Here is a 27094-nt window from a genome sequence, read left to right on the forward strand (position 1 = left end):
AACGCTTTTATATATATATATGGTTAGCTAACAAAAGGGAAAGCTAAAAAAAATAGATAGCCCGATCCATGAGAAGCCAAGAGCCACGTTCAAGCTCTTCTTGTGCAGCTTGCAAGTTCATGAAAAGGAGGTGCACCCCTCACTGCCTCTTTGCACCTTATTTTCGAGGCGACGAGCCCAAAAAGTTCGTCAAGGTTCACAAGGTCTTTGGTGCTAGCAATGTTACTAAGATATTAAATGAAGTCCCCGAACCACAAAGACAAGATGCGGTGAATTCACTTGTGTTCGAGGCCGAGGAACGACTCAAAGACCCTGTGTATGGATGTATAGGTGCAATTGCATCTTTGCAAGATAAGATGTTTCAGCTTCAGCATGATCTAGCCGTGGCTAAAGCCCGGCTAGCTCGATGCTCTAACTATTCTAAAACATCTTATGCTTCTTGTTCTACTGACTCACCATTGTTGATGCTGGATGGTGATTTTGGTATCACGTCGCTAGACGACTTTGTGATGGATCACGGTGGGTTGATGACTGAATTTCGTGATCAACACTCTTTTCCACAACTCTAAATAGTGACGTTATTTTAGGAGTTGATGACATGATATCTTATCTTTTATGTGCCAAGGACTTCTATGAGACTAATGTTGTAGATCTTCAAGTTAATTGTCTCTTACATATTAATTATTATTAAGGGGTTCAAAATCAGGCATAAAACTTATATTTTATGTTGTTTTAAAGCAATTTCAATGGCTCTTGATGAGTTTGTTGTAATGTAATTATTGGTCTTGAAAAATTTGCCATAGAGATGCTTATTCTTCTTACTTTTCGTTGTCTCCCTTTCTTGTGCTTGCAAATGCAATTGTGCTCTTCTATGCATAAAGCAATCAATACTTGTTATTTAGATAGTTTGTTTTGCATCGATCAGTAATCATTACGAAATTATATAATATCAAAAATATTTTGTTAATGCTGTATATTGGGTTAAAAAAACTAACTCATGATTGGTCCTACTGACTGGTATCACGGCCAATACGAGAAATAATAAATCAGGTAAGTCTATGATAAAAGATACATACAAAGATTTAAACCCTTGACCTACCTGTTATGTATTATGTATATAAGTATTACGAACGCAAATTGGAGATAAAACCGTTAGATAGTTAATATCTTAATCTTAATCTTAATCTTATCTTAATATATATTATATGAAAGTTGAACTAATGACTTATTAACTAATCAAATCGCTCAATTTCATCAAATTGACTTTCGTTTATGTCATCATTTAGATTAACTATAAATTAAAAATCATAATAATCATTATCCAAATATATTATTATATTGGTATTTATATTAATTTGTATAAAAATTCTCATTAATTTACATTTTTTTGTTTTCCATCAATAATTTACAGTTTTTAACCCTTAATACTTTATTTATATTTATTTTTAGCCATAACTTGAGAGAATTTTTTAAATTTTACAATCATTTAATTATTTTCAAAAAAATCAACATATGAAATATTGTATATAAAAAACTATTTTAAAACCTAATGACTTATTAACAAATATTCCAAATATTAGATTAGATTTTTATAAATTATAAATCTTAATATTTAGTTTAATATTTAACATAATTACAACTTGAATTGTAGATACATATCTCAAACATAATAACAGATGACGATATACAACATTCTTATCCTAAACACAATAGGAATCACAGAACATGAGACGATCACAGAACAAAACACGATTTACAACGGAAGGTTACTTGAATACTAAATCCAAATCAATATGAACTCTATTCAAGATTCATTCTATCTCTCAATCAAAAAGGTACATAATTTTTTTTATATATTAGTTTTGTTTATTAATGTTTGAAGTTACAATTGTCACTCAAATCAAGAGTCCTAATTGTTATCAAAGAATATGAAAACAATTCTAATTGTTATCCAATTATTATCGGACAAGTAATTGAAAATAAACCTATGCGTGTTATGGTTCACAACTTCACATCATGATCAAGTACATATACTTGAATGTCAAGTGCTAATTCTTAATTGAGCACAACTGGTTTTAAAAAATTATATTATAGAGAAATTATTATAGTATGTGCCTTATGGAATGACTATGACAAATAATTCCATCAAAATGTCTTAGCTAATAATGATAGTGACAAACCTATGATTATTGTACTATATCTTCAAAATTATAAGTTTTTATGACTTAAATGTATGAAGATCTAATTTTAATAATATAATAAACTCGTGTGCAGGTTGGACTCGGGTCTAAAATCTAGTTTGTGATTATAAGCATTAACTTTTATCATTGGCAAAATAAGTTATTAAATTCAATGACTTGTTAATCATAAGTAAAGATTATGATTAACTATAAATTATTCGATTGTACGTAATAAACTACCTCTTAACATTTGCTTTTGAATTAACTATAGTGCTAAAGGTGGGGGGAGGGCTTGCCCACTCCTCCCCTCCCCCTCCCCGATTTTTTTTCTCCTCCCCTCCCCGATTGCTAGGAGCACCTTGCCACTCCCCCTCCCCTCCCCACCCTTTTCTATTTAATTTCATTTCTATTTATTTTTAAGACTAAAACATTTTATTTCATAAATTCAAACTAATACAAATATTAAATATAAAACAAACAACAAAATAAAACATCAAACTACAATATTAAACGAAACGACAACACAATACATAAATAAACTAGCGATCGATGCCCGGGGATGAATGTGCGATGAATATGGTCAATGAGATCCATCTTAAGATCCTCGTGAACGTTTGGGTTCTGTATCTCAAACAGTCGTTCATCCGATGGCTGTGGCGCAACCGGGGGATCTGGAATGTAATCAGGACTTATAGCGTGGTCCTCGTCTTTTAAAATCATGTTGTGAAGAATACGACACGCATACATAATCTTACGGATGGGGGTTTCTTCCATTTGTTGTGTCGGTTCTCTAAGTATTTTCCATTTTTTTTTATAATACCAAAAGCTCGCTCCACATCCTTCCTTGCAGCCTCCTGTACCTTAGCATATCGAATCCTTTTCTCACCGGTTGGATGGGAAATCGTTTTCACAAACATCGCATATCTTGGGTAGATCCCATCCACGAGATAATGTGGGTACTGATATTCGGTTCCATTTACAGTGAAAGGAACCAACGGTGCTGTGCCGTCTTCAAAAGGATTGAACAAAGGAGATTGGTTCAACACATTAATGTCGTTATTTGAACTAGCAACACCAAAGTATGCGTGCCAAATCCAACAATCCTGTGATGCAACTGCTTCAAGCGATATCGTCGGCCCGTGATGATCACCTCGCGTGTACTGGCCACGCCAAGCTACTGGACAATTATCCCAAGCCCAGTGTGTACAATCAAGACTCCCTATAAACACATTTATTAAACCGAAAATATTAACTAAGCTACGTAATATATATATATATATATACATTATTAACTAAACTACGTAATATATATATATATATATATTAAGTAAAGATATACCTAACATGTCGGGGAAACCATGATAAGACGCATGATGATCAAGAATGCGTCGCGTATCAGTACGCGTTGGCCTACGCAATATTCATGCCGATATAACTTAATGACTCCATCACAAAAAGCATTAAGGGTGTCACGTGACGATCTTTCCGACATATTTAGGTAATCATCTAAACTGTCGGGATTACTACCGTATCCTAACTGGCGAACTGCAGATGTGCATCTCTGTAAAGGCGAAAATCCCCATTTACCACGAGCGTCGATCTTCCTTTGAAAAAAACTAAAATTGTTTTCTAAATCTGAAGCTATCTTCACAAACAACCGTCTACTCATACGAAACCGTTGTCTAAAAAAAGTCTCATTAAATTTCGGCTCCTCGGCAAAATAATCTCGAAAAAGACGGTTGTGAGACTCACCACGATCGTCGCGTCTTGTATACGTTCTTGAAGAGGAGGCAGTATCACGGACATCCTGTTGAATCGCATAATGCGCCATTGTGAATAGATTAATAAACCGTTCCGTCTCGTCGGATGAACTCGAGTCCGATTGGAAATTTGGGGGTGTTGGGTCGTGATTGTCAAGAAATAAAGGATTGTTGAAGAAAGGGTTCATGATTCCGAAAATATAGATATATGTGTGTGTGATTTGTGTGTTGAAAGAAAAAAAACGAAGTGCAGCAAGAAAGAAAGAAGAAAGAAAGAAGAAGGAAAAGAGAGAGAGAGAGAGGCGTTTGATGTGGGCCTCATGTGTTTTTTTTTGTAACGGTCGAATTCAAAGGCACGAGATCCGGCACCACACTCCCCACTACGCTCCCCTCCCCACCGGTACCGGAGGGTCGGAGCGGTGTTCCATCCGGTACCGACCCGGTACCGACCCGGTACCGGTCCCCTCCCCATACGACTCCGTCCACCCTAATTAAAGGCTATCCTTACCTTAAAAACAGTATACTAATTTAAATATTTCATATATATTTTTTTTCAGCTTTCTAATTATTCATTATGTTGGGAAAGTTAAACCAATAAATAATTTTAGCGACACCTTTTATTAGTTTCAATACCACGACAAATATAACTTTGAAAGTATTATAATAATGATTAGGAGCACGACACCGACTTTATTTTGGTTTTGACTTTCCTCTTCAACATATTAACTTTTCAAGTCAATATATATAGAAATTGTGAATCCACTAAAAACTTATCCAAATATATATATGGAAATTAAGGTACGTTGTATTCAAATGTACGAGTAAAAAGATAAAGTACCTTATATCTAAGGCATAATTGTGCTAGCGTGCTAAGTTATCTGGAAATTAAACAAAGAATGAAATTATTTTTTAAAATAAGAATTTGGTGATCAACAAAATGCTTCTCTTTTTAATGTTATTTTAGTTACATTGATACATGATCTTAACTAGATTATTGACTCGCGTAATACGCGAGTAGATATATATAATTAATAACATGTTATCATTTCACGACAACATATTATGTGATACGAGCATAATACTCGCACGTTGCGGCGGAATTTTGTTTTAAGAATGAGATAGATTCAGGGGTAGTTTAGTCCAACTATAGAGATGGGTATAGAAAGATGTATTAAGGCCGGTGAGGGGCATTTTAGACTTTTCAGGTTCTTAATGACTTAAAGCTAGTTTGCTTTATAAGGGAGTATAGATAAATATAAAAAAAATTAATAAAGATTTGAGTTAAACCCCAGTGGCCATGAGTGTTTCACTAAACCTGTTATGCGGGACCCTGGGGGAGTTTACTCCAAGGTCTCGAGTTTGAGCCTTGGTAGGTTCTCCTCGACGGTATTTTTCAATTAAGGAGGTGGTATGGTGAAAAATGCAATTTAAAATCCGCTTAGTGCGGGACCCTTTCGTTGTGCGATTAGCACAAATCATACACGTCTGAGGTAAAATTCACTTGTCAAAATAAAAATTAGATTTTATATATAAATATTTGATTTTTTTACATAAAATGAGCTATTTTAATTAAATATAAAAATGACAAAATATTTGTTTTTAACATATTATTTATTCTTCTATTTTATACAAATAGGAAATTTAATAACATCTTTTTTAAGTCGAAATTTGTCATGATGTTTAAATCTCGAATCAATAGAAATTTAATAAATTAGTTGATTATAAGATTAGTAAATTTTAGTTAATTATATTTTATTTATGTTTTGGAACGCCAAACTACCCTATTTATAGTCTTAAACTATACGAATACTTAGAATTAAAAGTATAACTCTCGGGAGTTCTTCCTAACCCCCAACTCTCAATAATTCACATATACAAATGTAAAAAGTGAAACTCGAATGCTGAAAAAGATCTCATCCTTCAAACGTAATAGAATTCAATTATGGAATCATCGTTTTTACTCAACGACTCATATTCAATTATGGAATATTAATTAAATTAAAGATTTATATCCAGACGTAATAGAATTCAAGGTGTTCTTATATATATATATATATATATATATATATGTGGTGGTTTATTTATAGTATAGACAATCAAAAAAGTACAAAAGTACAAGGTTATTCCTCCTTCTTCCTTCTTCTCCGCGCGAGACTACCGCCACCAACCACCACCTTCTTCTCCGGCGACCGCCACACCTCATCCTTCTTCTCCATAAATGAATTTAACACTTTGTTATATATATAATGTAGATATAGATGTAGATAAAATTAGAAATAACATCATTATTTTAATTTAAAGGGTTGTGATTAAAAATTTAGAATTCATCTAATGGTCTTTATTTCTTCTGCTTGGTTAATTTACAAGAGTAATTTTACGTTTACAAAACTTTTACCAATGTTTTAAAATACTGGTATTTTAGTTGTACCAACGTGGTACTCGGTACCGGTATTACCGGAGGTTAATTTTAATTTATTTATTTTTATAAAAATGCTACAAAGTTGTTAAAACACATTACAGTCCATTCAAATATAATATTAAATAGGTATTTCATAATTAAATTTTAAGTTTTGAAGTTCACAAACAAGTAAAATAAAATTAAAGTATCTAAAAAAAATCTTAAAAATAAAAAAATAAAAACATGAAAACATCAGTTATACAATTCCGAAAGTACTGGAAAATACTGACGGTAATGAACAATATAAATACTGGACGAAATTCCGTGCTATAAAATAATTTTATCAATAAGTTAATCATTTCTTTTTTGGTATTTTCATTAGTCATAAATTAATATCAACATTATTATTGGATTAATAAAAGAAATTTGATGGAACATCATACGTAATATATAATAGAGTTAAGTACTTCTTTCGTCCATGTGGTTTATCATTTTATCACTTTTCATCCTTGCCGTTAACTTTTGGCTAAAATCATCCCCGTGGTTTGCATTTCGTCCCTGCCGTTATAACTTTGTCGTTAACCCCCTCACATGCAAGTCATGTGAGAGGCATTTTCGTCTTTTCACCCATTTAAGTGCAAAAATCGTCCCTGTGGTTTCTAATTTATGCATTTTTCATCCTCTCCGTTAAAAAAATAAATAAAAATAATGGTAACAACTTATCCAAACAAAACAAAAACTTATATATACATATATATATTTGAGAATCTACGCAATCACCTTCAAATGCAAACACGTATATACAATGTTTTAAATACAGGTATATACCGGTCGGTGTTACCGGCAATACCGGTATGAGGGTGGTACTCCGGTACAACTATTTCTGACATTTTTGATATTTTTCAGTAATACCGTTCCAGTGTTATCATTTTTTATTTTTTTGAATTTTTTTGTAATATTTTAATATTATATTTTTTTAATTTTTGAACTTTAAAACTTATACTTTATAATAAAGTACCTTTTTGGTATTTTTTTTAGTGAATAGTAATTATATTTTGACAATTGAGTTAAATTATAGTAATTTTTATAACATTTTTATAAATTAAATTAAATTAGTCATACCGCTGGTGTTAAATTACATCTTCATATGTATGTATATATAGGTTTTTGATTTGATTTTGTTTTGGTTTTTGATTAAATTCTTGTTTGGAGGTTTGTTAAAGATAAGGATTAAAAATGCAAAAACGATAAACCATAAGGACGAATTTTGCACTTAAGATGGATGAAAAGACATAAATGCCCCTGGGTTAACGGATCAAGGACGAAATGCAAACCACGGGGATGATTTTAGCCAAAAGTTAACGGCGAGGACGAAAAGTGATAAAATGACAAACCACGGGGACGAAAAAAGCACTTAACTCTATATAATATGAATAACTTATTTAATAAATTTTTATTTTTATAAAGTTAGTTTCGATTCAGACGTGCTGGAGGCAATTTTAACCAGCAAATCGCTGGATCTCCAACCCCCTTCTCATGGAAAATACCTTGAGATGAGAAACCCATGACTTGAACCCGAGACCTTGGGGACAACTCACCTCCGAGACCCACATAGTGTATTTAGAGAATACCGGTGGTCAACCCATCTAAGTGTAGTTATTATGTAGTATGTAAGGAAATATAAGATTGTATTGGAAAAAACAAAAACATACTCATATTTTTTTTGGAACATACGTACGCATATTTTATTATTCTTACATATTAATATTATATAATACATAAGGTTATATTTTATATTAATATATAAAGTTGAAGGACTAATGTCGTGTAAACTTAAAAATAAATTTCTTAATGATACAATTATTTTGATCTGAGGGTTGTAATCAAAAGTTTAGACTCATCTAACGGTCTTTGTTTCTTCATAAAAAAAACTTAGGACATTGTTACATATATATATTGGTAGATTGTATTCTTCTTATCAATTTGTTTCGGCACTATCGATCTATTATTTGTATGTCACTATGTTGTGTATATCTTGTAAAGGGATACTCACGCGTTGCAGCGACACCTCTAGAAAAAAATAGACGGTTAAATGGCTTAATCATATCTCTATTCATGGGTTTAAAAATTACTTGTCTTAATCAGGTGTTATGGCTTATTTGCCCAATTACAAACTTCATGTGAATTAAAATAGCATTATAACCTTACGGGTTTTGTTAAACGAAGCCTTAAGGGCTTTCGTTAAGCTACATTAATTAGTTATACACTTACCATAAAATTCAGGGGGTGAGGTTTTAATATGAAAATATACAATCTTTTTATGTACGTTAAGTAAATCCCTAAGGGCTTTGTTTAACATTTTTACTATTTTCCTAAACTTATATGTCATAACATAAAGTCAAATAAGCTAATAAGTTTTTAAATAAGATAAGTTAAAGATCCTTCAATTTTTAGAGTTATTATTATTAATTAAACCATTTTCAAATATAGTTATTACTAACACATTAGAAAATGAGAAAAAAAAATATCCAGGTTTATTAAGAAAAAGTTTTCAAATTTAACTCCTGAAATGTACATATTGAATCCTTGATATGTGAGAGGGGCAATACTCGAACTTATAAATAATTGTTATTTCTATATTAAATAAAAAATAATTGTTATGATATCATCATTTATAAAAATAACTTGCTTGTCACCTTTCAATTCTTTCTTGATATTTAGTTTTTTTTATTTAATTTACATATGATGTCATAAACATTTTCTTTTTTTAAAATTTATTGAATTTTTATTTTTCTTTTTTATGATGTTAATTTTTAAAAAATGTTTTAATTTCTTTTAAAAACTCTAATAACTTATACATGATTTTTAAGTTCCATCATCTAAATAATTTTGTAATAACAGATTTTTAAACTATCTTCATATTATGCGAGTTAATAAGTTAATTATAAGGTATACTACTTCGATGTTATGAGTATCGTTTGATTGTTTCAACTTTTGTGGCGTATATATGTTATTATAAAACTTTTATTAATATACCCGGGTTAATTAGCTAGTTAAAAAGTAATTTTCAATTGTATCAATACTCAATAGCCCTTAATGGGTGTAAGTAACTGCTCAGTGCTGCCTTCTGCGGGTTTTGAGCCCAATACCTCGACGGTGTATGGGGGAGGTTAAGATGTAGGCAGACCTTACCTCTACCTAAGTAGAAAGGCTGCTTCCAGTTTCTACCTAAATGGTAGAAAAGGCCCTCCAACCTTTGTATGGGATGAGTTAGATTGTAAAGTCCAATATTTGACTTTCAAAGTCTGATAAAATCTTATGGGCTTCTTAGTAAGGCTGACAATTTTGATACGGAACCTGTTAACACGACACAACACGACTTGTTCTTAACAGGTTTCGTGTTTGACCTTAACAGGTTTCGTGTCTTAATAAGTTCAGACCTGTTAAGACCTGTTAAGATTCGTGTCTTAACAGATCCGAACCTGTTAGGACCTGTTAAGACATGTTAAGATTATACATATATATAAAATACCAAGAATTGATATTATGATTTGATATATGATTTTTATAAAGTAAAACTTTTGAATTCTAAGGATTATTGTCGCTATAAAATAGTTGAGACTTGTATGAGTTTTTGTATCCTTAAGGGTTTTTTTTTCAATATTAATCAAGAATTTTATAATATACACGTTAACAGGTTTTTTAACAGGTCTTAACAGGTGCACCTATTAATTTTCGTGTCGTGTTCGTGTTTGAAAAAAATGACACGATTAGTTAACAGGCCGTGTTCGTGTTTGACCTTAACAGGTTCGTGTCTTAACAGGTCCGTGTCTTAACAGGTTTCGTGTGACCTGTTATGTCAGCCTTACTTCTTAGTGTATCCCGTGGATGAATAAAAACTTTTGCTACTTATGGCTCTTTATTTCTTTTTTTCTTTAAATTTATTTATGAAATTTGATAGAATGGTATTTATTTTCAATAATAAAGTATATGTACAACAAGGTTTGATATAGAAACTTAAGAAATCAGATTCGTCTATATATCATTAAAAAAATGTTAAAAGGATGTTAATTTATTTCAATTTTAACATAGTATTTGTACAATGTGTTTATACAATATATTATGACTTAATTAGTAGTGGCAATTAAACTAAGCCAATTAAACACCCGAACAGGCGATATCGCTAAGCTGAACTCGTCAAACTGTAATTAATCGATTTGGTTATGTTGTTTTGAGTTAATAGTTTGTGCAGTTTACCAAAGTAGCAGAAGTTTAGAAGATGGGGATCAGCCCAGGTATCATTTAAAACAAAAAATGTGAAAAAAATTTAACCGAAACAGACAGGGTCAAAATCGAACAGAAAGCTAAAAGTTTAAAACTAAAAAGAATTGTAGGGCTTTACCCTTTGAAAAAGGGAGCCCTTCCAGAAATTCTCAACGGCCAAGGCGAAGCCAAAGCCGTGGAGGGGGTTTGGAAATAGTTTTCAACCAGCAATTGACGCGCCTCGGTTATTACCTCATTAGCTGCGTCATTGCCCCAAGCGCAAAGATGCTTCACCCTGATGCTCATACATGGCATTTATATTAGCCCCTTTCACAACCACCTTAGTATTTTCATCAATGTGGGAAAATAATCCCTTTTGAACATTATCTTTTGATCCATTGAGTTCAATACATGTAGAACATTATCTTTTGGTAAGCTGCTAGTAATCATCTTATAACTTTCTGAGAAGTGGTTTTAGCTGTTATCTTTTTTACATTTAATCATTGCTACAATTTGTTCTATTCTTCCAAATTGAAAAAACGAGAAAATGGTTTTGGTCGACCGAGAGACACTTTCTGTCGAGTTTTACAAACGACTAATGTGTTAAACGTGATTAAAAAAAAAACGTAGTTTTCTCAAATCGATCCGTCCACTAATTACCTGGGCATGACTAGGATCAACTGGATTAGCTATAAAAATGAACATTCCTGCTCCTAAGTTAGGATACCTAACTAGTAACTATCTACCTTTTCATTTCATGCCCTTGCTACTTACTGGTGGTAATTTAATTAGACATTTAGTTGCTGGAGTATGATGTTACAATGTGATATCTTTGATACTGTTTCTTCTTTTGTTAAGTTTTTCAATTCAAAAAGTACGTTATATATCATCAAATTGTTATATTACTAACAACGAAGATCCTTATTGAATAACCCGAATTCAGTAATAAGAGCTTTTTTGAAACGCAATTTGCCGCGACGTGTGATGATACAGGCCTGATTAAGGGTCAAAACAGTAACTATTTAATAAGTCTAAAAGAGGTTTGGCTAAGGACACTTGTAAAAAACTGTTCTCAACAAAGTTTACGAGTAAATCATATAGCCAGAAAAGTTCAAAACTAGGAAATTGTAGAGCTTTACCCTTTAAAAAAGGGAGCTCTTCCAGAAATTCTCGACGGCTAAGGCAAAGCCAAAGCCGAGGAGGGGGTTTGGAAATAGTTTTCAACCAGCAATTGACGCGTCTCGGTTATTACCTCATTAACTGCGTCATTGCCCCAAGCGCAAAGATACTTTAAAACGTGCCCCAGCCTCATCTTTTATAGTAGCCGTTCTATCATAGTTCTATATCATCCTCCGATGTGGGATACTCGCACACTCCCTTTTCTTCCTTCATTTATTCCTTAGACATCTTTTTATCAAGAAATGTACAACACAATGTATGCGTAATGTGTTGTGCTAAGTTTTTATTATTAGTTTTTTCTTTTTTGTTCTTATTTGACATTATTAATAATGGGGGAATTTTAATTTTTGTTGCAAATAAAAAGATACCAAAACAGATTCACTTTTATATACATTTTTGTGGATATATTTGTCTGTCTGATAAATCATTACAAAAGAGGTCTGGTTAGCCTTCCTCAATATATCTTTGTATTTTACACTTCTTCGATACACTTTGTGGCGATTATCAACCCATTTGACTCGCTTTGACTTTTTCATGTAACCAACTTTTTAACCACAAAATTCGACAAGGATATGTGCCTCACACCACCTATTTTCTCATAGTTGCATTCTCTCTATGAAATTTTAGCTTGTTGATCTCATGGCATAACAACATTTGCACACATAACACACTGGTAGTTACGCGTAACTCAACATAATAGAATAGGTTCGATCTCGAAAATAACCATAATTAGATTAAAGGCCAGTTTCCACTTGCAATCTGCATATTCTACAACTAATGGTCAATAGTCTCAATACTATAATTACACAACAGCAATGCTCATTCTACAAATACAAAGTTTTATAATCGTAAATTCTTAATCATAAAGCTATTATAGTTTGGAACTGGAAAATTGTAAGGCTCCCTTTGAAGGAAGCCTTTCCAGAATTTCTCGACGGCCATGGCAAAGCCAAGGCCAAAGAGGGGGTTTGGAAATAGTTTTCAACCAGCAATTGACGCGCCTCGGTTATTACCTCATAAGCTGCGTCATTGCCCCAAGCGCAAAGATGCTATTCAATGTTACCCAGCCTCATGTTTTATGATAGCCATTTTATCAGCCATCTTAATATCCACCGATGTGGGATACTCACGATCCCTTTTCTTCCTTCATTTATGCATTACATATCTTCTTATTACGAATGGTACAAGACAATGTATGCGCTATGTGTTATGCTAAATAAGTTTTACTTTTAGTTTATACTTTTTTTTGGTTATTTGACATTAATAATAATGAGTCATTTTAGTTTTTGTTGCAAATATAAAGATACCAAAATAGATTCAATTTTATATACATTTTTGTGGATCCATTCCTCTGTATGATAAATCGACATTGTTGGGAGACATTTTTTGTGGTTCTTTTGTGATCTTAGAAACAACTTATATGTGTACATTGACGTCAGTTAAGAAAGAATCCAAAATTCCAAATGCTTCTGTTTTATATGATAAGAGATTTTTACTCAAGTTAATGTTAACTCTTCTACTTGTTATCTCATTACATGAAAATACGAAAATTGTCTCCCAAAAGTTAGGATAAAGATCTCCATTTTTGTGGTGTTGTTTTTTTTTTTTTTTTAATTTTATAATAGTAGGTCCATAAAATTCAATATTCAACGAACTCTTCATGAAAGGTTTGACATGGAATTCATTTATGTTCATTTGTTTAGTAAACAAACATGAACACAAAAATCTTTTCTTTTAACATAACAAGGAAACACGAATTTTACTCTCGTCCGTTCGTTTATGTTTATAGATGTTCGATGATTTGTTCGTAGACGTTCAATCTTTTACATTTTTTATGTACGTATTCAAACTTGTGACATTTAGATTTACTTTTTTGAACTACTTGAATATATCTTATAAAATATAACAAATAGTGTTGGATAACTATTTTAATGATATTGAATGTTTTGTATTATTTAATTTGCATAGTATGTCCACAAACAATTGAACATGAACAAAGCAATATTTTAAGAAACAAACACCAACACATCTTTATGTTTCAAAGCAATATTTTAATAAACACCAATACATCTTTATGTTTCAGCTATTTATTCCTCAGCCGTTGTTCAGTTAGAAAAACAATTATGATCAGTATATAGTTTATGTTCATGATCAATGTATAGTCTGTATTCATTCGGCTCATTTACAGCCCAGGATATTATGTTTCTCGAATCATAACATGTCTCCTACGTTGTCAAGTTTACTCGACATATATGCTTAGCTATACATACCTGCACTTGCATTGCCCAAAGGAGAGGACCGACTTTGAACCATTCAGCTTTGCTAAGACATGGCCTTCAAAACTTTGAACACCACTAACATAAAAAGAAAATACTAAAGAAGAAAGATCTAGGTTTTTTCTATGGTTGCAACTTGCAAGGTAATATGAATAGGACAGAAACCATTGCAAAAAATGGGAGCTCGTTGGGTATATGTATAAGCTCATGAGAAAACCAAAGTATAAACACAAATCCACTAGACTTGTTTTGTCATCACTTAACTGCAAAATCAAAAAAAGAAAATAAATGCTATTGAAGTCTTGCTGGAGAAAAATGCATGCAGAAGTCGAAAGCATACAAAAGGTAGCATATACATCCTATGGAACCCATTGTTTTGGTACATAATACATAATTATACTCATCATGCTGCCCTACCAGCTGCAAAAAAATGCCTCAGCTATGGCTACCCAAAGAATATTACAGGAAAAATTTATCCACACACTAGAATAAGAAAAAACACATCAATCTCATTATTCCTTTGACCAGAAGAAAGTCTCCCCAAGAAAAGCACCAAGTGGAACCCATGTCAATTTTTCCTCTTCGCCACACAAGCTATCAGTAAGATCCCATTGGCGGCATTCCATATGGTGGCATTGGTGGCATTCCCATTCCACCCATTGGCGGTGGTGGTCCTGGTTGACCATAACCGCCACCCATACCTGGTGGTGCAGGTAGAGCAAGTGGCAGTAATTGAGCATACATATTCTGCAAACAAAGAAAGATTTTTATCAATCCTTTATCATCTTTTCTACAAAAGTGCAAAAAAAACATAATTGACTAGGCAACCAAATAAATACCTGTTGCTTGAGAATATCCTGCTCTTCATTCTCCTTGGCCTTGGTTTCCTTCACTGCTTCTATCTTATCTTTGATAAGTTCATCAACCTTGCCGGTGTATTCACGAATAAACTGCAAGAAAGAACAGAACAAGACTTAGATATAAGGCCACAGTAAAATCTCCATTAAATGAAGTAAAGAGTAAAGTAATGAGCTTGATTTGCCTGGAGTAGATATGGAAAGGCAAAATCTATCATGTTGTTCAACCAGGCCAGCTCAAGAGCAACATCTGGGCGAATTAGATCATAACAAACAAAGAGGCATGAAGCAAAGCATTCTTTCTTTCCCTGCACAAGCAAGTAAAGCAAAAACATTACTGGTTTACTCAAAAGAGTTTACAAGCAACTCTCCATGGAAACTTCGCATCAGATGACTTCTGTATCCACATTAAAACACCCGTGTAATTCGATAAAAAAAAAAGCTGTACCTGCTCAATGAAGTAGACAAGCAACTCTTCTGCAAGCTCACGATCCCCAGATTGAGAGGCAGTCTCCATGGCATCTTTGTACACCTTGTCTTTCTTGGACAATGCAATGGATTGTTTCCATCTGCCAGCTTTCTTATAGATATAAGCTGCAACACGCCTCATCTCAAGCAGCTCATGTTTCTCAATCTGACAGGAAATAAAAATATATTAAATCAAAGAAGACATATAAGAGTTTACAGTTTTCCAGCTGCAGTTGAACCAACCTTCTGTGCCAGGCCGATCTGGTCGAAGTTATCATGTAAATCAATAGATTCACGCAATCTATCATAATCTTCCTCCTCAACATATATTTCGTTTAATGCCTCATTTACAGCAGATACATTATTGCTCTGGACTGCAACCATGTATGGTTTAACAAGATGAATCTGTCCTGCCTGTAAATAAAAAATCAACATATTATTAAAAACTGATTTGTATACTCGTACACATTAGAATATACAAATGAAGGTTCATTAATTTAGCACAAACCTTGCGCATAATATCAACAACACGTGTATGGTCAACACGTAGAGCAAGAACATTGAGAACATCATTGATTAGGTCGGGATGCTCATCTAAGTAGAAGTGAACAGCCTTGTAATACAGCTCAACATTCGCCACTTTGACTACAATATCCTTGAACTGCATGTGATCCCAAGCTTCTGGAGAGTGATTCATGACAGTACTTGCAGCATTGTCAAACTCGTCATATTGGATGTACAAATAAGTGAGTTCTTTCCAGTGTTGTTGTTCATCACATGCACGAATTAGTTTTGGGATATTAAGACGTGTTGAGAAGAGTTTAATATGTTCCATCAACTTCTCATGACGGTATCTAGCGTAAAGAACACCCAACTCTGTGAAGATGCCCATATGAGCACGTTCCAAACCTAGACCACTCTCCATCAGAGATATTAGCTCATTGAAGCATCCTCTGTTTTGGTAGTATTCACTCACCTCTTCCAGATCATCCACCTACATAATTTAGAGGGAAAAAGAAGATTACGTGTCTGTCAATATCGAAAGAGATATACACTATACAAAAACATACTATAAACTAAACCCTAAAAGTGATGTGTAGTCTGTAGTCCATTATGGATTTGATAACAGGATGGAATGGGAATCAAAATTAATTCATAAAACCACCTTCTTTGGCAGATATGTAGAACACCCAGTATTAAAGATTACCATTCAGAATTTTAAAACCTATCACCACTTCTATCATTTCTACAGTCATATTTCCAAATGCTAAATCCAGCCACTTCCAAAGAGTTGCAAAAACTCGCAATTATATCAGGCATATCCAATACATAAGCCATTATCCATCCGATATCAGATAAAGGGTCAATTTTGGTTTGTGTACCATCACATGAGTAAGACGGTCACTAAACGGAGAACTAATAGGTAGAACCGTAGAGGCACACCAAAAGTCTATGCTTAACGCACAAAATCTCCCAAGTCCTTTTTTTTCAGAAGACTTGCACCATGATAGAAATAATATTTCATTACGCAAGGAATATCATTAGCTATTCATATAAAGGTAAATAAGAAGAAAGAAAAAAAAAGTGTTTGCGGATCAACCCAACCCAGACCAGCCCATTTTGACCCATATAAAATTCGACAGGTGTTGATTAGTTACCCAACTAACCCAACCAGCACATATTCCCGCCTCTAACACAGAAAGGTAAATATGTCACCTGTACAATAATATTCAAACCGCAAATTTGAGCCAAACGGAACTCCTCGGCATCAACGCAGGCAAAACAAACTTCTTTCCATGTCTTTGCACTATTTGCTTTACGAGCGGCATCAACTGCCCCTTGAAATTGTTGCAGCCTTACGAGTGTGACGGCAAGCTTAGCCCAGTTGGAGATGAAAGCATAAATTATCTTAGCAGCTTCATACAAAGCTTCATCAAACAAGCGATCACCAACATTATGGAGGTTGGCAACATTAGGCATGAGGATGAATTCCTCAATGTCGCTCAATCTATCAATCTTTGCATATGCGTAGATGAGCTCACTATCCACCTTGGGCTCCTTGGTCTTCTGTCTAACCATCAGCAAGTATTTCACCAAATCATGGTAGCAATCATTTTCCTCAGATGCGCGAATAACATCCAAGAACTGGGTAGCATCATCAGCCCGAATGAACGACTCTATTGCCTCGCTGACTAACCCTTCCCTGAGCTGGGCTTTGGCCACCTGGCTCCACACGGCATCTTCTTCAACACGGAAAGCAAACTCCTCGGCACGTGGAATACTTCGAATATTATCCAATAGAACATTAACTGCTTGCACATTTAAGTTGAATTTTTTAAATATTGCAAATGCTTCTTCATATAGTTGTGCTTCTACAGCCACCTCGCCAACAGCAGGTCCATCAAAGTTATCTAATCTATTAATGTAGTCCATTACTCGCGATGGATCAGCTTTGATGGCTGTTAAAATAAGCAGATTTTGGAGGTTGAAGTTTCCACTGAAAGCAGAGTTTTGAAGGACAATTTTCTCAAGAAGCTCTATTAGCTCATGTGGAAGATCAGCAGTCATAAAAGCCTTAACAGCAGCCGAAACCTGTTCAGGGCTTTTGCTTTCTGGCAAAGCAGTAGAGACAACTTGATCAATAAGTTGCCTTCGGTACTCATTCTCGGGGTTAAGAACCTTGTCCCAGAGATCAGAATCCATCCTCTCCACAACATATCTACAACAATGAATACTAGTTAGACAGTCCTCAATAGCAACAATCAATTAGTGGCAATGAAATGGCAGCTAGGGTGAAAAGCAATTAGGACTATAGTATGTATCAAAATTCAAAAAGAGCCTAAATGGGTTGACCTGCACACTTTGTTTCAGTTTTTCTAATATTATTATAGAAAATTTGCATCTTAAATACGATTTTCAAAAATGATAATATATTATTGTAAAAAACGGAATTTGGTAGTTTATACAAATCAGAATACAGCCCATTTTCTTTCATTGTATAGGCTTTTTTACCATGCACCTATAAGGCTTTGACACGTTCCTGTTCATAAGTAAAACGGGTCGAAACTGCCAGATCTATAATCAATTCACTTTGTGATGAATACTAGCATACCTGGCTTGCAACTTGAACAAAGAATTTTTGTTTGTTACATTGACGAGTTCTTCGTCACATTGCCCTCTACGGTATGCGACGACAGCAAGTGTAGGATCACGCTTCTCACAGTATAAACCCACAACTCGTGAATCATAATAGGGGTTGGTGGTGAGGAAGTGCTCTGGATTGTTGTTGCTATCTATGATAATTTTACCCAAAGCATTGTGAACATGAACATCTTGGCTTCCTTCACTCACAAGATGCTCCAAAAACTGAGTAAGTAACCGAAGTCGATTCCTGAAAAACCACAAGCAAATAATAAGAATTAAGTAAAATAGTTAAGTCAAACACAAAACAATAAAGCAGCAAACTTGCCTCTTTTCACACTCATCCACAAGAGGCTCAACTGGAAGCAGAGAGCGGACAGATAAGATCAAGCCTTTGATGAAATCCTCGGGGCACTCATCATCCAGAAGCTGTCCTACGACTAAAGGAGCATTCCCAGGATTTACCTACGCAAATAATAGATCAGCATTCAGACTTTTAGCGAATTAAACTATTAGTGAAATGGTTATTTGTGATAGTACATGGCATACTTTTTTGACAAGAAAGTTTTTTGGGTAAACTCAACCCGGACACTTTGAGGTGTAAGAAAAAAACAAATGTGTTGACCAGTTACGCGAGCCACGCATACCCCTTATTTACAGATCAAAAATAAAAAATCTCTGCCAGGGATCATACCTTCTGAACATAGCCTTCAATGTAGCGGAGCATGTTGTTGGTATATAGATAGTGGGTGAGATCTGGGACAAAGCCAAAACGGTCACAAACATTGATCAATGGTCTTGCATCAGGAAGCTTGGCTTCCATTAAAAAGTTTTTAGCCTTCTCAGCATCATAAAAGTTTGATTCTCTTGTGACACGCTCAACCTCTTTGATTTGTCCTGTCTTCGCAGCAGCCTCAATGTACTTAAAGTGGATATCAGGATCCTCACTGTGATGTTGAACATTGATTAACGCAAGATTCCCAATTGCAGCAAAAAAAAACTTCATGAGTATCATATTTAACCAGCTTACCTGGAACTCAAATACGACCCCAGAAAAAAGTATAAGCCTTCGTATGATTTGAATTGCTCAAAGAGTTTGATACATGCTTCAACACCCAGCTGCTCACAGTATTCTTTGGCAACCTACGCATACAATAGTTAACAAATTGGCAACTACGAGACAAAGTTAACATCTACCATTAATGCAGAAATAGGAAATATTATTTACCTGCACAATTATCTGAAGGTTTCCCCTTAGGTTAACCAGCAAAAGATCCTTCATGCACTCTAAGGCCCATTCCTTTGACAGTGTCCCGAAAAACTCAACGAGAGACTGAAGATTAAAAATAGTTAGGTGCTAGTCCAGATAGACCTTGTAATCTTAGATACATAAGTAATCCATCAATATACAAACCTGTGGCTCGATTGCATGAGTGTTCACAATGACACGTTTGATATCTGGCAATTCACTGTAATGCTGCAGAAAGCACAAATATCTACTTAAGCAGATGAAATATAATCAAGCAAAAAGGAAAGCTTTGTGCACATTAGTCTACCTGAAGGGCTCGAACAAAAAGACCTGCTTTCTCACAAAGTTGAGCGATACGAGGACGATCATAGTGGCTGAACATGCCATTAGCCAATATGGCATCGGCAACGTTAGGGAATGTCACAAGATTGATTTCAAGAACCTGACAATAATCAAAGAAAATGAGAATGACTCTAGAGTGAGTAGTTAAATTTCACTAGCATAGGCAACATATACCTTGGTTTGCAGGTGAGCATGTTCCGGCAAATTGGGCTTAAGGACATCCAAGAGGAAAGCTGTTGCCTCCCGTATCAAGTTCCTCTGGATAAATTGAAGGTGAAGATTAGACATACAAAATATATATGTAGTTCAATATAACTGCATGTGCTCTGAGGTCAAAGGTTTTAGTTTCATAAAAACGGGCTCATTTTGCAGTTAAATAACTATTGCATTCAGCATGTGTGAACATGTTTAGAATACCTGGAGGAAAAGATCTGTTATTGTGTTGTAATCAACTGGACAGCCTCCCTCCATTTGGGACATCATCAAGGCAAAATTAACAGCACCCTGCAAACATGGAAATTAAGCATGTTTGCATAAATCTCTATCGTATCTTAAAAGCCATTCAGAAAGACAACTTGGGGAAATGAAATAACATGTAAATATATTCTTACAGAAAAAGCTCTAGTACCTGAGGATCTGATCGAAGAATTGTTTGCAAAAGAAACAAATAATCAGGTGTATACCCAACCTGTACAATATTACGAGTGATTAAAGAATTAAACAGTGCAGGGAAATTAATAATCAGATGTCTCCTTGAATATCTACAGCTACTGCTAAGAAAAACTACACCAACCTGCTTGGAGTAAATCAAAATTTTGTCAAACTCCCTTCGTTCGGCGAAAGCTGCAACAACTTTCGGTGTCGCTCTTGCTTTAATATAAATTTTTAGAGCAAGATCATTGTCCACGGTCTACAGATGATAAAAGAAGCCAAGTTATAAAAATGAAACATATACTGCCGATAAAAACAAAGATCAAGTAGTTAATGCAAACAACTAGAAAGAATCCAAACTTTCACATTGCATACCTTCACAAGATCTCCAAGCTCCTCACTGCATTCAAGCTTGTCCTCCGCCAGCCAATTCTCCAACAAATTCTTCTTGTTCTGATTGACAACAAGACGAGATAGCTCCAATGATTCAAATGCATTTAGCTTCCCTTTAGTTAAGAGGGTCCCAAAATACTGCAACAATGGTGGTGTTTGACCCGCTTGTACAGGTACACTCTGCATGACACATATAGAGGTTAGACGTACGCTGGAAAATAACTTTTAACTAACGTATAATCCCTTCATAGCTAACGTCCAGTAATGCTATGAGAACTTGAAGAAGTGAACACCTGAAACTTTGCAACTGTGTCTGGTGTACGGAGAATTCCTTGCGGAGACTCTGCAGCAAGCTCAGCAGCTTCTTTGTACTTGGTTTGAGCAAACAACTCTTGAAATCGTTGAACAACCTAAAACGTAGAAACCATTAGGACAACTATTTTCCAGTGGAACAAACATCACTACTAAGTTTCTTTTAAAATCAAGCGAGCACCATACAACATCATAACTATACTGTCTGAACTGTTGGAAGGAATTTAAAAACATGAAAAAGATTATGATAGTATATCTCTCTAATCTACTACTGAAGTTGCTTACAAAACAAAAAAAGAATGCATGAAAGACAAAATAAGCATTTACCAGATTCTCTGCACCAGGAAGGTTTCCTCTTTTAGCAAGATTGACAGCAAGCTCCAGGTTGTTCAACTGCAGTAACATATTGGTTTTATTTTCAGGAAAAAATGGTACATTGAGCTTTAATGGAAAGCGGATACTTACTTGTCCGCTAACAAAAGGCACGATCGTTGACTCATTTACAGTGGCAAGTAGCACCTGACCACGTCTATTGACAGCATAGAAGCCCCCTACTGATGATGCTTCAGATGTAAGAAATATTGGATCTGGGCTGATCCTATTCCTATACACTGCAGTAGCTGTTTCAAGGTCATACACAAATAGAAGGCCCAACTTGGTAATTACATAAATCAGGCTATATTTGTGGGATATCTGCAAAGTCAAAATATTAAGTAACTTTAGTTGATGATAGAAGTTCTTAATTTTTTATTAAAAAGAAAATTTCACAGACAACATACCTGCATGGCAACTGGAAAATCATCTGCAAAATCAGGAGGAAAGAAAAGGTCCGCTTGTTTCTTAGTAAACGAAGGTTTGCCTACAGATATAGAAACAAAAACCATTAGCTCTCATACATAAGAAACCTATAAGGAATAAAATGCCAGATAAGTTGACAAAAATAATGGTAGATTAAGGAACACATATCAGCATAAAAGAGTTTTAACATTGTAAAACCTGATTTTATTGACTTCTCATATGTGCTAATGTTAACGCCGCCAAGCATAAAAAATCATATACAAAGCTATGATGCAGATTATGTGTTTAGAGGTCAACGACAGCCTAAAAGGTTCTTCTAAGCCAGGTTATCAGCTTACCTTTTTGACATGAAAGGTTCTAACCCTACTGATACAGTGACACATCTAGTTCAAACTTCAATGGTGCCCAAGAAACATTTATCTAGCAAATAATTGTATTCCAAGACTTTATTTTCACTTTACAGGATTGGCATATAAAATAAAAGACAGAGAACACCAACTCGATATGTCAGTTAATAACAACAAACAAACGATAGACTTGACAAAAACTGAAAGTAAAACCTGGCTGGGCACCAAGCTCGATGACATGAAGCTTTGATGTAACCTGTCCAGCGTTGGAGCTTTTTGTTGCAAAAGAAATTAAAATCGAAGGATTCTCATTTCCAGGGACCTGTGCATACAAGTATGTGAGCTGGCTTTGGCATTTTGGATTGACAAAAACAAGCTGAAAGCAATCCTTTTAACTATACTATTTACAGAAGGAAAAACATTTGTACTTTGAATGAAGCAAATGACGCTGCGTGTGCTTCAAGAGCTTGACTGCGCTGTTGATCGACAGAAAAAAGTTGCATGTTTCCTTTCACTAGTTGGGGTCTCTGTCACGTCAGAACAGTAAGGAAGTTACCAAAGCATTAAAAGAAACCAAATCTTGACCATGTTCGATAACTATACAAAATTCATCCATAAACTACAATATGCCAGCATATGCACGCGTATGCCAGTACCCAGATAAAGAACAATACTGCCTATGATTTTTTCTGAAGCAGATTAATCCAGTTACTATTCCCAGGAAAAGTAGCAAGCAAGAAAAGAAAAAAAAAAGAGAACATCAATTAATAAACAACACAAGATAAGATTACAGTTTTACATGGTGCTCAAACTACAACTGGTAAATAGCATCCCTTGTGTGGCCACCCCAGTTGAAGGGAAAGCTTAACCCGGTTTGATTTTGTATCGTGGTGGACACAGGTATCATAGATTACTCGACAAAAAACGGACACCACGATTACCGAAAAAGGACAGAAGAAAGTAGCATCGGCCTAACTGTGACCTTAAAAATAAAGTGATATGTTGAAAGAGGTTTGACAGAAGTCTAATATAGAAGCAAAAATGTCAAAATAATGGCATGCAAACAACAAACCTCTGGTGAGCCTGGGGTAATTCCGATCAACACCAACCATTTCTCAGATGGATCACATCTGTAGTTAATTATCTGATTGTTTGCTAAATTGGCTGTTCTATCAAACATCTTTGTGGGTTCAGAATCACCTATAACAAAAGCACCATTTACATAATATAATCTTTAGCTTACATAACAAAACCAGAGAACTATTAAGCAATGTACCTTCAATTGACCAGTGATAAACAGACGTCTGGGTTACCATGCCCAACAACTTGGGGGTAATCCATTTCCAGAAAACAACCTGAAGACGAGTATAATAAGATCAAATGAACATCAAAAAGCGTAAAACAAAAAAATCGAAGGCCACAAATGGTCAAATACTAAAGATGTTACCTGCTCAGGCATCTGATGAGACTTCATTTTTGCTTTCATCTCAATATTAAATATCTGCAAGTGATCTTGAGTAGTTCCCGGCAGTTGAGCTTGCAAAATTAGACAATCATTAGTTACAGATTAAAAGCTGATTTATCCAAATTACTACAGATATTTAATATTGAGATGCTGCTATTTCTCTAAGAGCTTCCATAGGAGTTTTAGTTTCACTAGCTTTTTAGTAGACTTGTAATATGAGTGACATAATAATAAATATAAAAATAACGAAATGCAGATTTATCCAAATTACTGTCGCATTATGTCTTGCATAGTTGCATTATGAAGTTCTCACATTTGAAATTACTTTTATTTTTCAGACTCAAACACCAGAGTGTATATATGAACATGGTGCTCTCAAGATATGACCATGACTGGAAATAAAACTTCAAACCTCTGATTGACCATACAAAAGGATGATCTTAAAAATACAATTAGATTTAACACTGGATACTGATCATGAAATATATTACAAGTCCTCCAATCTCCATACCACATAAATTGCCATACTTGTCAACTTGGCCACTTGGGGATCCAGAATTAAGTGAAAAACTGTGTTTCAGATAACTTTTAGGTAAACTTAACTTAGCTGCCTCTATGTCAGTATTCCAAGTACATGGTACTCATTTATTTTGTCACCATAACAGATGTTTCATCTTTAACTACTATTCACCAGTAACACAATGTATGAAAACTCAGTTTTGCATATTTCCCCAGGACCAAAATAGTACCTTTTAAAGCCAGTATCTTGGAAATGGGATTCATGAGAGCCGAGTCAGCAGTAATCGGCCTCCTCAACGGCTGCATAGGCATGCTCATATCAATAATCACCACACTATTCTGAGGTGATGTTTCACGCACACATATGAACTTATCTGACTCCATTGTCACATTGGTAAACGTAATAAACTGCGAATTAATCCCTACGCTGGGCAACTGCAATACCAATGTCATAATTTAAACCAACAATCAGTCAATGCACACACAAGATACAATTAAGAACCTTATCAAACACTTCATCCCATAGACCTAAAGCTATAAACCCTAATCAAATCTGCTTATCTAACAAATCCAGACGATCCAGATACACATAAAGCAAAGTCACCATTTCAAATCAAATTAAAACCAATAGAAACTCAGTTACTACCTAAAACAATAGAATATCATAAAAACTGAGCATCACGACAACTACCAAAGTAAAACTATACAATAAAATTAGGGATGTAGGATAATTTGAGTAAACACATATCCTTTAATCTATCAAATCCATACAGTATTAAGAACCTTCTCAATCATACAAATCTGCTTGTTTAACAAATCAAAAAAATTCTCCTAAATCATAAAATCTGCTTGTTTAACGATACGATATCATGAAAATCAAACTACATTCCTATTATTAAAGTAAAACCTAATCTTATATGCTCATCTATCCTCTAGTCTAAAAAAACTACACAATGTGTTTACATAAAATCACCAAATCTTAATTTCACTTGGAATAACCATATATAAATCAAACATACTATAAAAACGATAAAATCGGGTAAACTGAGCTAGGTTCTCAACTTAATAAGTGTGATCTAGAAGCTAAATAGGCCTCTAATCTCACAAATCTACACAGTATGACATAAAATCAGCTCTGAATTTAATTATTTTCTCATTTCCTATATAACTCTAAACAATTACAAAAAAATTAAACAAAATAGTTAAAATTGAGCTTATGTTATGAACAATATAAGTGTGATCTATGTATACAGATATACATATACATATACATGTGTATATATATTGAATAAAATAAGTGAAAAGAGAAAGATGTACCGTGAGTGCCTCTTTCATAGTAATCGGAGCGTTAGCGGCCGCCATGGATGTGGCGAGAGAGATCAAAACGACAGCGTATGAGATCTATGCGAAGAGTTTACTGAACCGCCGATGATGAAATTCCGGCGAAGAAATGGTCGGCGATCTCTCGGAGGTGAGAGATCTAGAGAGAGAGAGAATGTTTAAGTCTGGTTATTGTTTGGCGAAGACTTTAAAAAATAGAAAAACAAAAGGATTAAGAAAATAAAGAGCACACCGAGAGTGAAAGCTGAGGAAATGGAGATGAAAGTTTTTAAAATAGACTTTTAGTATAGACGACTTGAAAAATTACCCTCAATCTATTTATTATTATTACGATTTAGATGTCTCAAATGTACATAATATTTAAGACATACTAGAACTAGATTTAGACATGTACCATTACTCGAAAGGTACTCGCACAATATGGCGATGTAATGATGGCGGTGGTGATGATGGTGATTGTTCCTGATGGCATGCAACGGTAATGGCGTGATGGCGATGTAATGACGGTGGCGGCGACAATTGGGGCGGTCGTGGTGGCGGTGGGGGGGCGGCCGACGGTGATGATGAACAGTGGTGGTGTTGATGTGTGTGTATGAGAAAGAGAGACGTGATTTTGTGTTTGATGTGTTAGGGGTGATTAGAGGTATTTTATTAATATTTTTAAAAAGTGCTTAATTTGCTTAAAATGTGGGGCTAGTTTGTTTTAACGAGAAGGGGTACCAGCGCAATGCGGCGACAAAGCGGCAACGACGGGTGATGGTGACATTAACGGTGTGGTTATTAATGTAAAGGTAGTTGCCGTAAAATGATATCATAGTTAATGAAAAAGGACGCTTGTGAAATATGAGATATGAGTGAAGATGTTTGGTTTTATGTAAGGGTGTTTTAGGGTTTAGGATACAGGTGTTAAAAAGTTAGGGGTAAAAAAGGTTTATCAAATGCTGAATTATTTAAAAGAAAAAATGGTCTTTCTCTTTGTTAGATAGTATTCATAAGGAGTAACAGATATAGATAGAAATATTTGAGTCGAAGAAGTTTCAAATGTTCATAGTAATAAAAGTAGAGCACATGTCAAACAACTTATATGATTGAAAATTCAATATGCGGTTATGTTTATGTTTTTGGGTCAATGTCTCACATAATCATCGGTATAAC

The 27094-nt window shown here is 34.5% G+C and overlaps 3 protein-coding genes and 3 non-coding genes across 7 annotated transcripts; 1 reads left to right on the forward strand and 5 right to left on the reverse strand.

Moving 5' to 3' along the window:
- Positions 1-833, forward strand: LOC122585091 (LOB domain-containing protein 21). The gene has a single exon (XM_043757185.1). The coding sequence runs from the start codon at positions 69-71 to the stop codon at positions 567-569; it is 501 nt and encodes a 166-aa protein (XP_043613120.1). The 5' UTR covers positions 1-68; the 3' UTR covers positions 570-833.
- Positions 819-4128, reverse strand: LOC122589057. Its single transcript, XM_043761303.1, has 4 exons — positions 3525-4128; positions 3001-3399; positions 2793-2887; positions 819-869 (listed from the first exon to the last, which is right to left on the reverse strand). Exons 1-4 carry the CDS (start codon positions 4126-4128, stop codon positions 819-821), a joined length of 1149 nt encoding a protein of 382 aa, XP_043617238.1.
- A 6604-nt stretch (positions 4129-10732) lies between these two features.
- On the reverse strand, positions 10733-10888 carry LOC122586191. The gene has a single exon (XR_006321898.1). It is a non-coding gene; the product is annotated as a U4 spliceosomal RNA (small nuclear RNA).
- Positions 10889-11732: 844 nt separating this feature from the next.
- On the reverse strand, positions 11733-11888 carry LOC122586192. The gene has a single exon (XR_006321899.1). It is a non-coding gene; the product is annotated as a U4 spliceosomal RNA (small nuclear RNA).
- Positions 11889-12678: 790 nt separating this feature from the next.
- Positions 12679-12828, reverse strand: LOC122586194. Its single transcript, XR_006321901.1, has one exon. It is a non-coding gene; the product is annotated as a U4 spliceosomal RNA (small nuclear RNA).
- Positions 12829-14327: 1499 nt separating this feature from the next.
- LOC122578160 (clathrin heavy chain 1) lies at positions 14328-26149 on the reverse strand. Of its 2 annotated transcripts, XM_043750071.1 has the most exons (30): positions 25916-26148; positions 24829-25033; positions 24062-24150; positions 23891-23969; positions 23687-23814; positions 23043-23141; positions 22828-22936; positions 22249-22328; positions 21935-22162; positions 21797-21862; positions 21451-21567; positions 21140-21337; positions 20907-21023; positions 20742-20801; positions 20531-20617; positions 20288-20371; positions 20079-20213; positions 19937-19999; positions 19751-19855; positions 19553-19665; positions 19217-19469; positions 18851-18987; positions 18494-18772; positions 17098-18100; positions 15890-16375; positions 15625-15795; positions 15362-15547; positions 15099-15221; positions 14896-15006; positions 14328-14803 (listed from the first exon to the last, which is right to left on the reverse strand). In XM_043750071.1, exons 1-30 carry the CDS (start codon positions 25958-25960, stop codon positions 14654-14656), a joined length of 5106 nt encoding a protein of 1701 aa, XP_043606006.1. In that variant the 5' UTR covers positions 25961-26148; the 3' UTR covers positions 14328-14653. The 2 variants fall into 2 exon arrangements, with proteins under 2 accessions (XP_043606006.1, XP_043605998.1); XM_043750063.1 differs by having other exon boundaries at positions 20742-21023; positions 25916-26149.
- Between the last annotated feature and the right edge of the window lie 945 nt (positions 26150-27094).

Source organism: Erigeron canadensis, chromosome 1, assembly GCF_010389155.1.
Source record: "Erigeron canadensis isolate Cc75 chromosome 1, C_canadensis_v1, whole genome shotgun sequence".
NCBI classification, from domain to species: domain Eukaryota; kingdom Viridiplantae; phylum Streptophyta; class Magnoliopsida; order Asterales; family Asteraceae; genus Erigeron; species Erigeron canadensis.

Excerpts from the sequence above, each read along its gene's own strand:
- LOC122585091 (XM_043757185.1), top strand. The coding sequence starts at position 69 with ATGAGAAGCCAAGAGCCACGTTCAAGCTCTTCTTGTGCAGCTTGCAAG.
- LOC122589057 (XM_043761303.1), bottom strand. The coding sequence starts at position 4,128 with ATGAACCCTTTCTTCAACAATCCTTTATTTCTTGACAATCACGACCCA. Across the intron at positions 3,400-3,524 it reads TATCATGGTTTCCCCGACAT|GGAGTCTTGATTGTACACAC; the intron begins GTTAGGTATATC and ends ATGTGTTTATAG. Across the intron at positions 870-2,792 it reads TTGAGATACAGAACCCAAAC|AAGAGCACAATTGCATTTGC; the intron begins GTTCACGAGGAT and ends CTTTATGCATAG.
- LOC122578160 (XM_043750063.1), bottom strand. The coding sequence starts at position 25,960 with ATGGCGGCCGCTAACGCTCCGATTACTATGAAAGAGGCACTCACG. Across the intron at positions 24,151-24,828 it reads CAAGATACTGGCTTTAAAAG|CTCAACTGCCGGGAACTACT; the intron begins GTACTATTTTGG and ends TAATTTTGCAAG. Across the intron at positions 22,329-22,827 it reads CGAGCTTGGTGCCCAGCCAG|GCAAACCTTCGTTTACTAAG; the intron begins GTTTTACTTTCA and ends CTATATCTGTAG.